The sequence below is a fragment of the Solea senegalensis genome, linkage group LG14 (genome assembly GCF_019176455.1).
Source record: "Solea senegalensis isolate Sse05_10M linkage group LG14, IFAPA_SoseM_1, whole genome shotgun sequence".
Taxonomy (NCBI): Eukaryota; Metazoa; Chordata; class Actinopteri; order Pleuronectiformes; family Soleidae; genus Solea; species Solea senegalensis.
Genome location: NC_058034.1, coordinates 4505398 through 4520239, shown reverse-complemented (window position 1 = coordinate 4520239; position 14842 = coordinate 4505398). Strand labels below are relative to the sequence as shown.

Below are 14842 nucleotides of genomic sequence, written 5' to 3'. Positions count from 1 at the left end.
CAATACTACACATAGAGCCCAGCTGTTACTGTTACTTTGGTCAGTTCCATGTAATATCCATCAGAGAGGCCCAGAGATCACTGAATACATTTTAAAGTTGTTCTATGTTTGACCATCAGAGGGCGTCATATCTCTAACAATAAAAGTGTGAAGTCCCAAATTGAGCCATCTAATGAAACGTCTATGAACATCTGCCTCTGCCTTCTGTTACACATTCAAATAAATTCCCTTTGCTTTTAGCAAAGCAGAGGAACTTGGTTATTTGACCTGAGTCTTATTTTTTGTAGTGTAATTTGCTTGCTTCATTCTTCTTCATTCGTCTTGGATTGTTATTCTGCTGTGTGTCACTTAATGTGTGCTCCAGAACATGAACCCACTGAAAATCCTGTTTTGATTTAGTCAGGCCAGTTTTTTAACTGTAACATTTGAACAGTCATTTTAACATTTTCCTGTAGCAGATTCAAAAATGTGTTATTGTCATTATGCATACAAATAACGGAATTTTGTTTGCTAACTCTTCGCTTCAAAAAGGCACAATACCTTGGGATCAAGACACACTATAATTTATAATAACACTATAAATAAACTGTACAATAAAAGTACATACAATACATGTCAGCAGTAATGTTGTTGAAAAAGAAAAGTTTGCTTTATTATTATTTGTGAACTAAATATTGTTGCGTATCAAAACAAACACATTTATTTTGAAATTCTCCAATTCAATCCAACTTTAATAAAATAAAAATGGCATATTGTTATATGATTTTAAGCTCATATAGTCCACACCTGCTGAACAGTTGCCTTTTCCCCAAAAAGTTGGGCTTTTTTTCACTCGATCGATCCCCTACTGACCAGACTAGACACTCAGTGGCACCCAGGTCATTGAGTGAGTGTGTGTGCCTGCAGGGGTTTGTATAATTATAAATAAATGAAATGGGGAAAAAGAACAAGTAGGACAAGAGTATGAAAAGAAAACACCTGATGTAGACTAAAATTCTAAAATAGAAATATTACTTTTCAATTGTGTAAAAAATAGACAAGTTTAATATTTCAAGTTTGATAAGGAGACCGACAACAACAGCAAACAACAAACTTGAAGCTTGAAGAAACAGTGCAGACCTTCTGGAGTCGAAACAAATCAAGCTTTAATTCTGTCGCCACTGAGTCTGGCAAGGTGTATTAGTGGTCATTTATATTTAATGTACTGTATGTATCAATATACAATTGAGATTTCGTCTTTCTGTGCTCTCAGTATTTACAGTACAGCTGTTTACTCTGGTTTGACTCTTAGGATGAAGTTTAGTAATCAGGTCCACAGCTTCTGTCTTAGAGGAGAAAACCGTTTCTGGTTTGAATGTGTGAATTAGTTGTTGTGCCTGGAATTATGGAGTTATACCTGCCTTATATACAGAACCTCATGCACTTTATTCTGCGTGGTGTCTTTCTAAAAAGCTGTAACAAAAGACGTTGAAACAGTAGGAAGGTGTGGCCTTTTGATCATTAAAACTAAGGTCTTTAAAACTGGAAACACGAGCATTCAGCTTAATTTACACACCTTTATTGTCCCACGAGAGGGAATTATGAAACCCCCTTCCATCATCTCTCTCAAACATTGAGAGTAATTGCAGTGGACAACTTCTGGCTTTTGTCTGTGTGTCGGTGGTGTTTGCCTCTGTGGCTTGTTGTGAAGACTCCAGTCACAAACTGTGAGAGCAGAGACAGAGTGAATGCAGATAAGCAGGTCAGTTAGTGACAGAAAGCTACACCAGATTACTCATGCTTATTACAGCATTGTGAGGGATGCAGCTACTGATTTATTTCTATTTCTTAATGGCTTATCAGGATGTGAACGTTAATAAATGAATAAATTACAGATGTGAATGAATGTGGCCCACAGTTCCTCGTTTGATTGCCAGCACTATCTACATTTCACAAATATGATACAGAATTTATATTCGTTTATTAATCATTGGCCACAATTTGAAACAAGATTGTGTTCATACTAACTCCAAGGTCCAGTGTGTAACATACTGAATATACCATCTATTTTCTTTTATTTTTGATTGTACAGTCCCATGAATGTATGAATGTATGTATAGTCCCTCATTTTCTCATTTTCTTTACCACAAAATGAGCCCTTTATATTTACATCAAGTGAAGGTCCTCTCTCCATACATGTCACACCACCACATTAATAAATGTAATTTCATTTAATTTTAATGGAAAAACTAAGCACCTTTATCTGCACTCTCGGTGAAGGGCTGCAATGTATGCAACTTCACCCATAGCATTTGCTCAGTCCTACATACTGTATCTTTAAGTTGTCGTGGTTGGTTTCCAGCATGATGACTGACCCTGACCGAGGGACCTGACATTTGCATGTCATGCTCTTTGTCTGATACAACCCACTGGTCTTTAATCCAATAAAACCTTCTCACCTGCTCTGTATCAAGAGCAACCTTTTTTGACGTGCACTGTATGTTAAGGAAGAACAGGCACCTGTTAATCTTTGAACTGAGAAGCAACTGCAGCGTTGAAGAAACATCGCCATGCATGATTCATGACAAAACAGAGTCTGTCTTGTTTCACTGGCATGAAGAATTACTTCACACTCAGCAGGGCTTGAAGGGCAGGGTGGATAGGCTTTGGCACAACTCACACTTTGCATGAAGTAGTAGCACCGACTTTGGTCTTTTCTAGTCACTAACGGCCAAAGACAACCTTATGATGTTGACTGGGACGATGGCCAACATGTGACTGGCCTGCTTCAGCTGACCAAATGACATACCGTAAGAGGAGAGGGTCTGTGGCCTGGGAGAATGCCACCACCTTTTCTGTGATCTTACGTGTTTAGATTTTACTTAACGTTATCTTTTCCATACGTGAATATTTTCCTATATTTTGATGGCTGAAAAGTCATGTGATTGCTGTAACCAGGCCCCATTATATTTGTAGAAAGTAGTAACTGAAGCTACATAAAATACAGTTTCTTGATGGAGGTTACTCGTGTTAGTCAGGCCCATATGTCAATTTAATGTTTCCTCAATATTACCTCACAGCAAAAGGGCCTTTCTGTATGGAGTTTGCGCGTGTGTGAGTTTTCTCTGGGTTCTCTGGTTTCCACCCACAGTCCAAAAATATGCAGAGGTGAATTGGACAGTCTAAATTGATTTTAAATTTGATTTTCTGGCGACCTGTCCAGGGTATACCTCACCTTTCGCCCCGTGTCAACTGGCTCCAGCCACCCCACATTTCTTCCATAAGGTACATTCAATCTCAAGTACTTACTGGTTGCTTGGTGACCTCATGGTGAAGAGCCACAAACACATAACACACTGTAATCAGAGCAACATATTAGCCAGGCATCATTATACTACCCATTTATCCACCCATGTTAGACGTACACTCATCTACTTTCCTTACTCTTAGTCTTATCCATTCGGACACATGCAGCCATCCTTCCATCCATCTCTTCACCTCACCCACTGGTGCCTGGCTCTGCTGCAGGCATCCTGAGAATGCCTGACTTGGGGTTTGGCCGGTCTGCACAGCATACCTGCGCTGTGGCATGGCAGGGCTTTAGGGGCGCATGTGCCACTCAGCAGCCTCATCCAATGTTGAGTAAGTGGCTTCAGACATGAACACTAATCCACTCAGTGATGAGAAGGCCACAGACTGATGGCTGTGCTACAGGCTGCCAAGGCTGTCAGAGCACTGTCTCTGCTTCAGACAGAGCACAATGGAGACCAACTCTGGACTTCAAAGGGAAATTATTGTGACTTCAACAAAATTATATTTCCTTTGCAGGAATTTTGACTGTGATTGATCACTTAGTTCATGTTTTTAAGCTATCTGTTCCAAAGGAGGTACAGGACTATGAACTCTATGACTGCTTTAAGTCTTCAGAAACACGGGATGCCTACATTTTACAAGGTGTCTACAAGGATGATAGAATTTTTATTCACATTACCAGCCACAGTGTTCAATTCAAACTCAATTCCAATAAGCTACAAATCAGATTTGTGAACAACAACAGAAATATTTGTAAGACCACTCTATATTGAAATGGGGGACCGAACTGATCAAATTAATGGAAAACAATTTGAAGTCATTTCAGCCTGGTAGACTTTGTGAATTAAAGCTGCAACAAATCCTTAGCAAAAATCCTCAAATCGCCAAAATAAGAATTAAGACAAAGCAGTGAATAAATTCCCTACTGTATTCTCATGAATTCGGTCATAAACGCAGTGTGTATACCCAATACCCATACACACACTCACATATGCGCACACAAACTCACATGCAAACTCTTCCATCATCCACCCTTTAGTTCGTCTATTCAGCATTATAACTTGGGCTGTTTTTGTAACAAAACAAGGCCTAATCCTAAATTCAGAGAACTGTGAATGTGCCTCAACAAATGGCAGACAAATGAGAAGGATTAGCGAGGGCCTGTGAAAGAGTGAAAGGTTTGCCATTGATCTACGGTGGTCCTGTTCTCTTTCAGGGCCACTCGGTTTGAAAACCCCACTGAGTAAGAGCATACAGGGCCACTCCAGAGCCCCCTAGGCCACCGAGGGACACACAACAGCCACAATTAGTCTCAGGAGCTGTAATGGCAATTCAATAAGCGCTTTAAACTTGTGCCTTAGTCTGACCGCCACCCCCCAAACCCCTCCCATCCCTCCCATTTTCGTCTACATACATAAGATTGGTATTATGAGTGGCGAGGGGTTCTTTTTTTTTTTTATCTTTCCCACCCACCACAGTTCTTTTCAGTCACTCTGAGAGAAAATGACCACACAGGGTTTCAAAGGTTCCAGAGGCTATGGTTTGTTGTCGCTGAAGCAGCATGACTTGTGCCCCTGTAGATTTTGGCTAAAGCCCTCAAAATGGGTTCCTATTATTACATTTTTTCTGTCACTCAGCTGCAAATTAATTTTGAAGCATTCACAGTAACCTTCTCTGTAAATACCAGTTTTGTCATGTAGAATACCTCTGTCCAAGACATGCACTTCATGGCGAGTGTTTAAGAGTGCAGACATTTCTATTAAAATCAGCTTGTTACACTGATGAGGACCTTGCAGTTACATAATGACCTGCCATAGAGCAAACAGGTGCTATCTGATAAACACTAGCATCTGTCTTCTGTTTAACATGGATCAGATCAAACGCAGCCCAAACACCTGTCCGCTCAACATCAACACATATTAGCAAAGGAAGAGCCGGTGATGTCTTCTGGGTGGCTGTCATTTCCATCCTCCTGGGTTCTGTTTGTGACATTCCTCGTTGATTTGCACATTGTTTAGGATTTTTCTTTTGCCCCGTGATCAAAGGTCCAAAGCTTTTGATCAGGACTTCCAAGGGGTCCCCATTGTTTTTCTGGCAAGCACGCTGACAGGACAGTGGTGGAGCAATGATAATTACAGCTCCCATTTGGTGTCCTTGGAGCTGGCACCAGCAGCCAGTCGCACCCTCGGGCCAAGAAGAAAGGAAAGATTCTTGAATGGTTAAAAGAGAAGTGCAGAGAAGAGACGGGAGACACATTGATAGAGCAGCGAGTCGATCAAGAGAACAGGCAGAAAACGGGATTACTCTGTGTTTCTGCTGAGTCTTGGACATAGATCGTACATGTACAGTACCTGTCAGAATAAAATGCACTGTACTTTCTTGTGTTAAAAATATATAAGCGTAGATGTTAGCCATGAATGTTTGTAGAGAAACTTACATTTTACAAGTTGGGACAGCACTCCATGTGGTTTATTGCACATTATTAGACCTTTAAAATCATTTACTCGGTGCTGCAGATACAAAATAGTAATGACTGTAATGTCATTGAGTTTCAGTATGTTTTCTCTCTGGAGCATTTGTGATGTAACTAGTAACATAATCACCTTCTGTGGCAGGTTTGTTAGGGTAAAGAAATCTAAGGTATACTCCTGTATAAACCAGCAGATAGTTCCTTTATCTCAGGGAGGGGGGGGATGCGGCAAGCCTCCATCTGTCTAAAGGAAGAAAAAAAATCTGTTCACCAACATATGTTTCTCCCTGTAATGTCATCTCTGCTGGCCTTGCAACTGATGATGTTTATACTTCAGTGTCTGTACTGGTTAAAGTAAATAAAAACAATGAATTTGGAACTTAAGATGATGCTGGTAGTGTTACCCTCACAGAGAGCCAGACTGTTTCCCCCTGTTTGTGGGAAGCTGGCCAACAGTCATCTGCAGTGATCTTCTTTTATGGCACATGGTAAATGTGTATTTCCATGAACAGACTCAGACTCTTCCCTTTAAATAGCTTGACTGTATTTTGAAGTTTAAATGCAAACGTACAACTACATTGTCATTGTAGCAGCCCTTCAAAGACTACATGGCTGAGGACAAAGACGTTTGCATGGCAACAGTATTGCCAGACCCCCCATACTGATTTTCTTTTTTTGTACCACACCCAGACTTTTGGAAGTGAGCTGCAGTGTGACTTCATGCCATTCTGACCAGACATGTACCCCGTCACAGTAATCTCACATTATGACAGACTGAAAGGTTGGCCTTTATTCACCCCTAACAGCTACTATTCATCCACAACTCTCCTTTCTGTTCACTGAAAGGACCAAGTGGCCTCCTGTGCCACTGGAGGGCTCGCCTGTGTGTAAATGACCTCGATGCTCAATTGTTCATAGTTCATAACCGCAGACCTTTCAGCAGGCACAGGGAGGTCCTGCACATCAACGGCTCTCCCTCTGTGTGTTTTGTCATGATCATGATGAAGAAGGGGCTCTGATGTCGCAGAGCTCTGATAGAGATGTTACCCACACTTAACAGTCGGTGGCAGGCACATGGCGAGATTTAAATCCCATTTTATTCATAATTCTGCACATCATTGAGTCATGGCGTTTGATTTATCCACATCTTTTATTGAAGTTTACCAAACTCAGCATGAACCAAGGCACATTAAAATGAATTTACTTGCCTGAAATGATTTCAAGATATTACTGACCAGTTAGTTTATGATAAATGAGTCACAAATGGGCCAATATCCAGTAGTATTACCATACAAAAAGAGCTGAATATGGACTTGAATGCAGTTATTTTTTTCCGTTAACAGTAGGACTACAATCCAACACAAAAAAAGTCAACAATAACAATAAACATCAACCTGAAACAGTTAAAGAGTACAAAATGTTTTAAATATATTAAATGCTCTATTAGCAACAGGTTTGCTGTTGAGAAAATGTTAGCAAGCATTGACAGAGAGGCAACATGTAATAACCACAAATTAATATTGTTTTGCTTCTGTGTTGTCTGATGTACCCTCCATTATAATACACTGAAATACACACGTGCATTATTGGACAACAGATGTAAGACAGAAAAATCAGAGACACTGATTCTAATCTCTTAGTCGTGAGCTGTTGGACGACAGACGTTTTCTAATCGAGGCATGCACATACACACGGAGGGCATCTCAGGAAATCCAACATGTAATCCCAATAGTTAGCTTAGTTTCTGTGGTGTCATATGTATAAATGTGCATAATGCTATACATACTGTACCATACAGCATATTAAACTGTGCATCTGTTAATTAAAATGTACCGTATATGAGACACTTGTAAATCAATAAATATTGGAATTTTGAATTGAATTAGAAATGAGTTTAGCATGGTTTGGTAAATTCCCTTGTCATTTTTGTGATGCTAATGATGATGATGATTATTATTATTATTGTTGTTATTATAAAGAGAGTTATGAAAGTTTTTGCTAACGCTGCATAGCCAATGTTAAATGCTGTTTACTCACCAATCTACCAGTTACTTATTCGCACAACTTTGTAAGTTAAGCATCAAATTAATTCTTCTGTCTACAGCAGTAAAAGGCTCTGTTCACTTGTTTTAGTCTTCTCTTCCACTTAATTTTTAGCCAGTCCATGTTTAAAATATGGCATCCAGTCTGCCATGAGTAAGTTGCCTTTGTCTGACGATGAATATAAACAATAACCACCGTCTGTACCCACCATCAAACCATGCACAGCAGAAGAGAAACATGACAAATATCACCTTTAAACAAAACAAAAATACCTCGGACCATAAACTACCTCCAATAGGTGTGTGTCCCATTATCTTAATGTGCTAGATACATCCCTTGTTAGTTAGTGGAACATCTGAAATGCTGTACTTAACAAACTAGTGGCCAGACTTTATTTCCAAGCCTTGCTGTCCGTTTTCAGTCATCTTTCAGTCTCTTAAAAGTCCCCAAACGCCACTTTGCATGCACCTCAGACACACAGATGTACACATACTGTAACCAGACAGATTCTTGAAGAAAGTGTAATTCTACGATAAGTCTATTGGACTGTATTGCAGAACATCATTAGACAAATGGTGAAAATAACTTAAACATACATATTATACTAATGCTACACATGTTACAGAGTTCAACAAATGTACATTTTTGTGACAGGATAGGATACAAAAAAAATGAAAGATCACGTTCCAATCAATACTAGGATGAGGAGTCCGGTGAACCAGCCAGTTGGCGGTCAGAGTTTGGATCACTGGAAAGCTAGGATGGGAGCATAGGCAGGAAATGAGTGGATGGGTGTCTTCGTCGAGCCTTGTGTCCTCGCCGTGGCTTCCCACGTCCATTCAGTGAAACGAACATTTGTCTGCCGCCATGTTTCCACCTGAGGGAGGCATATGTGTTGTAGCCGTTCTCCTCAATGCGCTCCTTGAACTTACAGCTCGGGTTGTACTTCACCTGTGGTCAGAAAGACAAGTGTGAGGTTAAGGAGGTTATTACAGAGGAGTAAACTGACCAGCTTCCATGAGGTATTAAGAAATTAAAGAGATAGTTCTGTTTTTTTGTGGGATTAACAGCTTCTCAAAACTGAGTACAATGTCAAGAGCGTGTTGCCTTTTCTACTGACATTACTGACCGAAGGAAAAATCTGATTTTCTCTATGGACTTTGATGAAGAGGTTTGCAAACTGTTTCTGTCTCCAGACAGAAAAGACTATCTAACAGTGAGAAAGCAAGGGAAACATATTCTCAAGGTATTGTAGACATAAGCAGGCGTAGATTTGTTTCTCTATGTCCCTAATATCCATATCACTAGTGAGAGCGAGTGTATGGGTCACAGGCTGTTTCACTGCCTCACGCTAGGCAGTGAATACACTTACACAAAACTTGAACTATCCCTTTATTGTCTATGTTTACAATAAACCATTCTGAATGCTGGGTTCGATTTTCCATAACAAAGAATTTAGGCATACATGCAAGTCCTTAAACTATCATTTAAATGACGGTTGTAGTAAAATCTATCTCTTTTCATGCAGTGTCCTCAGAAGAATAGCTGCGCAAACCTTTGTGTGTGTGCATGTGTGTGTGTGTGTGGTGAAATGTCTCTTAGGTTTCTCAAATGCAACAATGCAACCACAAGAGATTCTGCCCTAACTTCTCTTCCAGATCATTTTCCTGCCCTCTCTGAGCTCTCTGTGATAGCATCAGGATAATATGGACCTACCGTGTATCACCTGCCTTTCTGTTTTTATTTGAGGTTTCAGAGTTTTTGAAGGCCCGGGTCTTCAGGTCTATTTATGTCACATCGTCTGTGTTACCTTGTTTGAGGCACTTGTCTTATCACTGCTGGCTGACTGATTGCTTGTCTCTGATTTCTCTCTTTTCTAAGATGTAAATACATGGGCTAGACACCACATATCGCAGGTCTGATGTGCGGTGTGTGATTTTAACAAAGAGAGGTGATTACTATTGAAAGCTTGCTGCGCAAAGCAACAATTGGCAGATGACACGCACACTCTTAAAAGAGCCCTCTTAAAAGAGGCCAGCTGGCTCTTTGTCATTGCCGGTTGGGTTTCGTTACTGTGTTCTATCTATTTTGACAGTGGAACAAGCCTATTCAAGCTACAGGTATCATCAACCATGGTCCAGGTGTACGGCAATGTTTGATAGTGACTCTGACCTTCCTCTGGGCTCTCATATATAGGATTCCGGAGATTTGCATGTATACTATACTGTATACCACCGTCACTCTCTTCCACTTTCCCATCTATGACCTCCAGAAACAATGTTGCCAGCTTGCATACGTACCGATCCAAAGAGTGTGCCTTTCTTGGACATGGCTAAGTAGAGCCCAGTGCTGACAGATTTGATAGCAACAACTCCCACACTGACAGATCGGATTTCCATCAGACCTGGAAAATAAAACAGGGAGCGAGAGTCAGGTTTAGAAAGCTTTTCAAGGTTCCTCATCAAAAGCCATTCTATCATTTCTGATTATTATACCAGATTATGCTCATAGGCTATGGGGAAAGAGAGCCAATTGACCATGACCTGTGAGAAACCAAGCATTTCAAAGGACGGGTAATAATTCAATTTTTCATCAGTCATTTTTTTTATTTTTATTATTTATTAGTTTAACTTTTATTTAGTCAGGCAGTCGAATCGAGATCAGGATCTCTTTTCCAAGAGAGGCCGGTGCAACAAGGAACAACTATAAAATCCAAATGACAAAAACAAAGAAACATTACAAAGAAGAAGATTATGAAAAACAGTTACAAGAATCACCAAATAAAACATTAAATTCTCCAATGGGAATGCGACACTCAAGTTTAAGGACATATTGGAGTTCATTCCATCTAAACGGAGCATAACTCATGAAACCGGTATGGTCAATATTAGTCCGCACATGAGGGACATCAAAGTTTAAGGAGTAGGTGGATTTTGTTTGGAAGAAATGTCAAATAGTTTGGAAGATTCATTGTCAGGACTTCATAAATGAATAGCACGAGATGCTTAGAATCAATTCATTGAATATTTGAGACATCTTGTTCACACTTTTTCTTGACGGATGTTGAACTTGAGTATCTACGGATACTGATAAGATCGATACAGTCATTTTTTTACATCTTTTAAGTTACCAAGCTATTAACAATACAATTGATCTGATCTTTGTGCTTAGTTCTTTTTTTATATATATATCCAATCTGGTGTATCATATTGCCCCCTCCCTATTTTAAACCCCACACAATGTTTGAAATAAATCAAATTTGCAAGACACACTTCCATAACAGGACGACCTGTCTAAGGTGTACCACATCTTTCGCCCTGTCAGCTGGGATTGGCACCAGCGCCCCCCTCATGTGGAGGATCAAGCAGTGAGTGAGCAACTTCTATAACAGACAAACACTGTAACAGAGCCAGCACAGAATCAGTCTGTCTTGCAACATGCACCCATAAAACCCTCCTGTCCCCAGATGTGACACTGTATCATAATGATCCCCAGTGGTGTTTACTGAGGGACACATAAACCCTCTAACACTGCTTCTCTAGCTCTCTTCACCCCATGAAAAAGCTGGCAAGCTGCTGAGCTAATTGTTTCCTCAGGGCAAAGATTGCAAACAAGTCCCATGTGGCTTCTTTCTTGATCTGCTTTTTGTCTGCACACAAAAATAACAGCACACACCCATTGTCATGACTACGACAGGGGGATCTTTTGGAGGTGACCTAAGGGCTTACCGCCGGCTCCTGAATAGAAAGTAATTGGTGGAGATGATGCTGTCCTCCTGATGTTTTTTTGGCTTGATTTGCCCACTTAAACCTTCAGAAGTACCCTTATGTGGTCTGCTATCTGATCAGAGTATGGAATCTTCTTTTTACACCCCAGGAAACCACATCTCACCAGGAAAAATAACATGTAATCTTGTTGCTCAAAGGGTAGGTAATGCTGGATGTTTGTGTGGACAGATTTTGACTGATGATGTAAATGCGGCACCATATCAAGGTGCTGAAGGGCAGGTGACCCAGAGCTGATAGGAAATGAAGAAGTCATAAAAGCAGTACCCAGCTGACTAACTCCCGGCTGCTTCCTGTACAACTGAATTCCTGAATAGTCTTGCTGGTTATCATCCACCAATGAAGAATAAGGGTCTGCACTGTACTTTTTACACCTATTTAAATGTGCACATCCAAACTCTGTTTATTTATAAGACATTAAGTGAATTATAGGTGCTTTATTTTAATCAGGAAATGTTAACGTTTCTTAAAATCTGTATTTATCTACAAATTAACTCACAAAATATGTGCATCTATGTATACCTAAAGGCTTTTGCTCTGCCAAACCAACATATACTGACTAAAAGATTGATTTTGTGATGCAACTATGATATGGCAAAGGTTTTTGACTCAAAATTGACTCAATGATATTACCAAGAAGATGGTATGAACCTTTTTGGAGTATAAAAATCATTTTGATGGGTCACTGACCAGATGTGGGACGTTGGGAGAATGGCGTCTCTTTCACTCCCGCTCTAAACATGTGTTCTAGCACCGTAATTTGAATAGGTATATGACTGTGAGAGGTGTGTAACTTATTGATGATATGTGACTTGAAATGCCAGAATCGGGCCCAGCAAGTTTAAGAGTGATGCTTAACTGTGATCAATTAAAAAGACTTAGAAACCTTAAAAATCTGGCATCAATGTGGCCTGTTATCACATGCAGAATCAGAATGCTTGTCTGATTTGTGTCAGGCTTGGTCGAGTCGCATCAAGTTCTAAGAGAAATGTGAAGTGCAGTGCTCTAATTACATTGTTATGGGACCTTTGTCACCATGGTTACAGTAATACCCCATTCCCACTGGTCAAACCCATTAAACCCTGGGTGTGAACAGGTTTTTCACCAGTGGGAATGTGTTTAATTGGCATTCACTCCCCGGTCAAATGACTTTGCATTTCATGTGGATTTTTATCGGCTTCTGCTCCATTAGGCATCCGTGGGAGCATAAGACACACTCACTTCTTCTTGGTTTGCTTTTTATTTTTGCCAGTGATGTATTTCCAGCACACTGTTGTCCACATGTCCACTCATTTTAGAGTGTGTGTAATAAACACATGATCATAGTAAGAAAAGATTGCTGAATACGGTGCACTAGGATCCTTCTAACTGATCGTCTATCAGGGACAGCTGCTGTTACCATCTCACTACTGTCGTAGATCTGAAAGAGCATGTCCGAGGAGCTCCAAAAAAAAAAAAAATCAAAAAACACATCTGCTCCTCGAGATTTCCTTAACAAGCAATTATCGTCTTCCTTTTTTACTCGTGTCTGAACATCACTAGTCATCCTTACCGAGTGAGGTCATCTTCTTTGGGCCCAGACACAAAGAAGTACAAAGAGTAAGAGGGAGGAAAAAAGCGGGGAAAAGTAAACAAACACAAACTCCTGTTGAGTGTCTTTCTTCTCTGACAGGAGCGTGTAAATGAAGCCCTCTCTTTCTCCACAGCTGCAGGGAAGGAGGGAATGCCTCAGTTGAGTCCATCTAGGTATCAGCCCAGCTGCACCCCCATCATTCCTACTCTGATCCTCCGAGGAAACATTAACACTTTGATGGCAGTCTCCTTTTTATGAGCTGTGTTTACAAACACCGGGTGTGCCGTGGTGGCACCTGGAGCGTGCAAGGGACTTATAAGCAATTAGCTGAGGCCTGACTGGTGATTGGAGTGCTGCAAGGATTTATGGGGGATTAGTCCAGGCCTATGAAAACCGCTGGTGCCTGAAAGTGGTGCCAGCAGTAATTGCCATTATTTGCTGGCTTGAGTTCCAGGCACAGTAGGTGTGTTGGAAGCAACAGTTGGTCACATAAGAGACATTACAACTTGGCAATGATGATAAGAAAATAGACTGAAATAGATAACTTTTTGGCTCAAACTTATTGCACAGTGTACTGATGATAGAAAAGTGACACCATCTATATTGATATTGATCCCTATAAGCCTTGTTTTCACTAAGTCTCACTTATCTTTGCCAGTGTGATTCAATTTTACGAACACTGTGATATTCTTCATCCAAAAACCATGAAGAGAAAAGCATTTTTCACAGACGAGTGACACAACAACAACTCTGAGGAAAAGTACGAGCCACTGCTAAGCAAACGAGAACGACTAATGACACAAAAGTTGTCCATTACCTCTTTTATCAAATTGGTTTTTGGCAATAGGTTTTCAATTTTGTGTTAGCAATAAGCACTTAAGCAAAAGTCCCCATGTCTTACATATGGAACACCAAATACTGTCCTTTCTCTCTTAAGGACTCATAGATACCTTACCCTATGCATCACCTCAGTGTTGCAACAAGCAGACACAAAAGCTGGGGATTTCTCATTGTCTAGAGAAATCACTTGGGCTCTGGATGCTTGACCACACATGTATAAAGACCAGTTAGATCCATATAACTCACAGTTGCCCCTTTGAAAAGTCACTCCATTGTGTTCAAAGCCTGAGAAATCAGAGTGAGGTATTTCAAGCTATTAGCGAGTTTCCCTAACTGCTGAAACCCAAAGGTCACTATACTGGAAGGAAGGAGTAATGCTGGATTTGGCTTCCAGACCTGAAGATTTGTGATGTTATGAGAACATTTTTCATTTTATCTGTTGTACAGAAATTTGCATGTGTAACGTTTCATCCCTGCCTTGTTTTTCTCGTCCAATCCATTCTCTTTCTCTTTGGATATTCTTCCTCAATACAAGTTCGTAGTGATACATTGCGTTCTATTGGCACCTTTAAAACTAATTTATTTGGGCTTAGTTTAATAAATAGCCTTGTGTGTCTGTCTATGTACAATATAAGATATTTAAAACATGTAACTGTAAAGTAATCCTGTCTTAATAAGCACCTGTTTTATAATCTGTGGAAAATTGTTGAGACTGTAATTTATAATTTTGCTTAAAGAAATCATGTATAGCTATATTTCATTAAGAGCTGGGAAGAAATATTCACCATTTACAAAACCTTTTGACCCGTTATTATCAGGATTAGATAGAACAGAGAGAAG

At 40.1% G+C, this 14842-nt stretch overlaps 1 protein-coding gene across 1 annotated transcript in view; it reads right to left on the bottom strand.

Moving 5' to 3' along the window:
• Positions 1–6892: 6892 nt before the first annotated feature.
• Positions 6893–14842, bottom strand: part of fgf22 (fibroblast growth factor 22) — a 30383-nt gene continuing 22433 nt past the window's right edge. Inside the window, exons 2-3 of the mRNA XM_044043485.1 lie at positions 10105–10208; positions 6893–8755 (exon numbers count right to left, since the gene is read on the bottom strand). Of these exons, the coding sequence (XP_043899420.1) occupies positions 8561–8755; positions 10105–10208 (299 nt within the window). The 3' untranslated portion in view covers positions 6893–8560. The remainder of the gene's footprint in view (positions 8756–10104; positions 10209–14842) is intronic.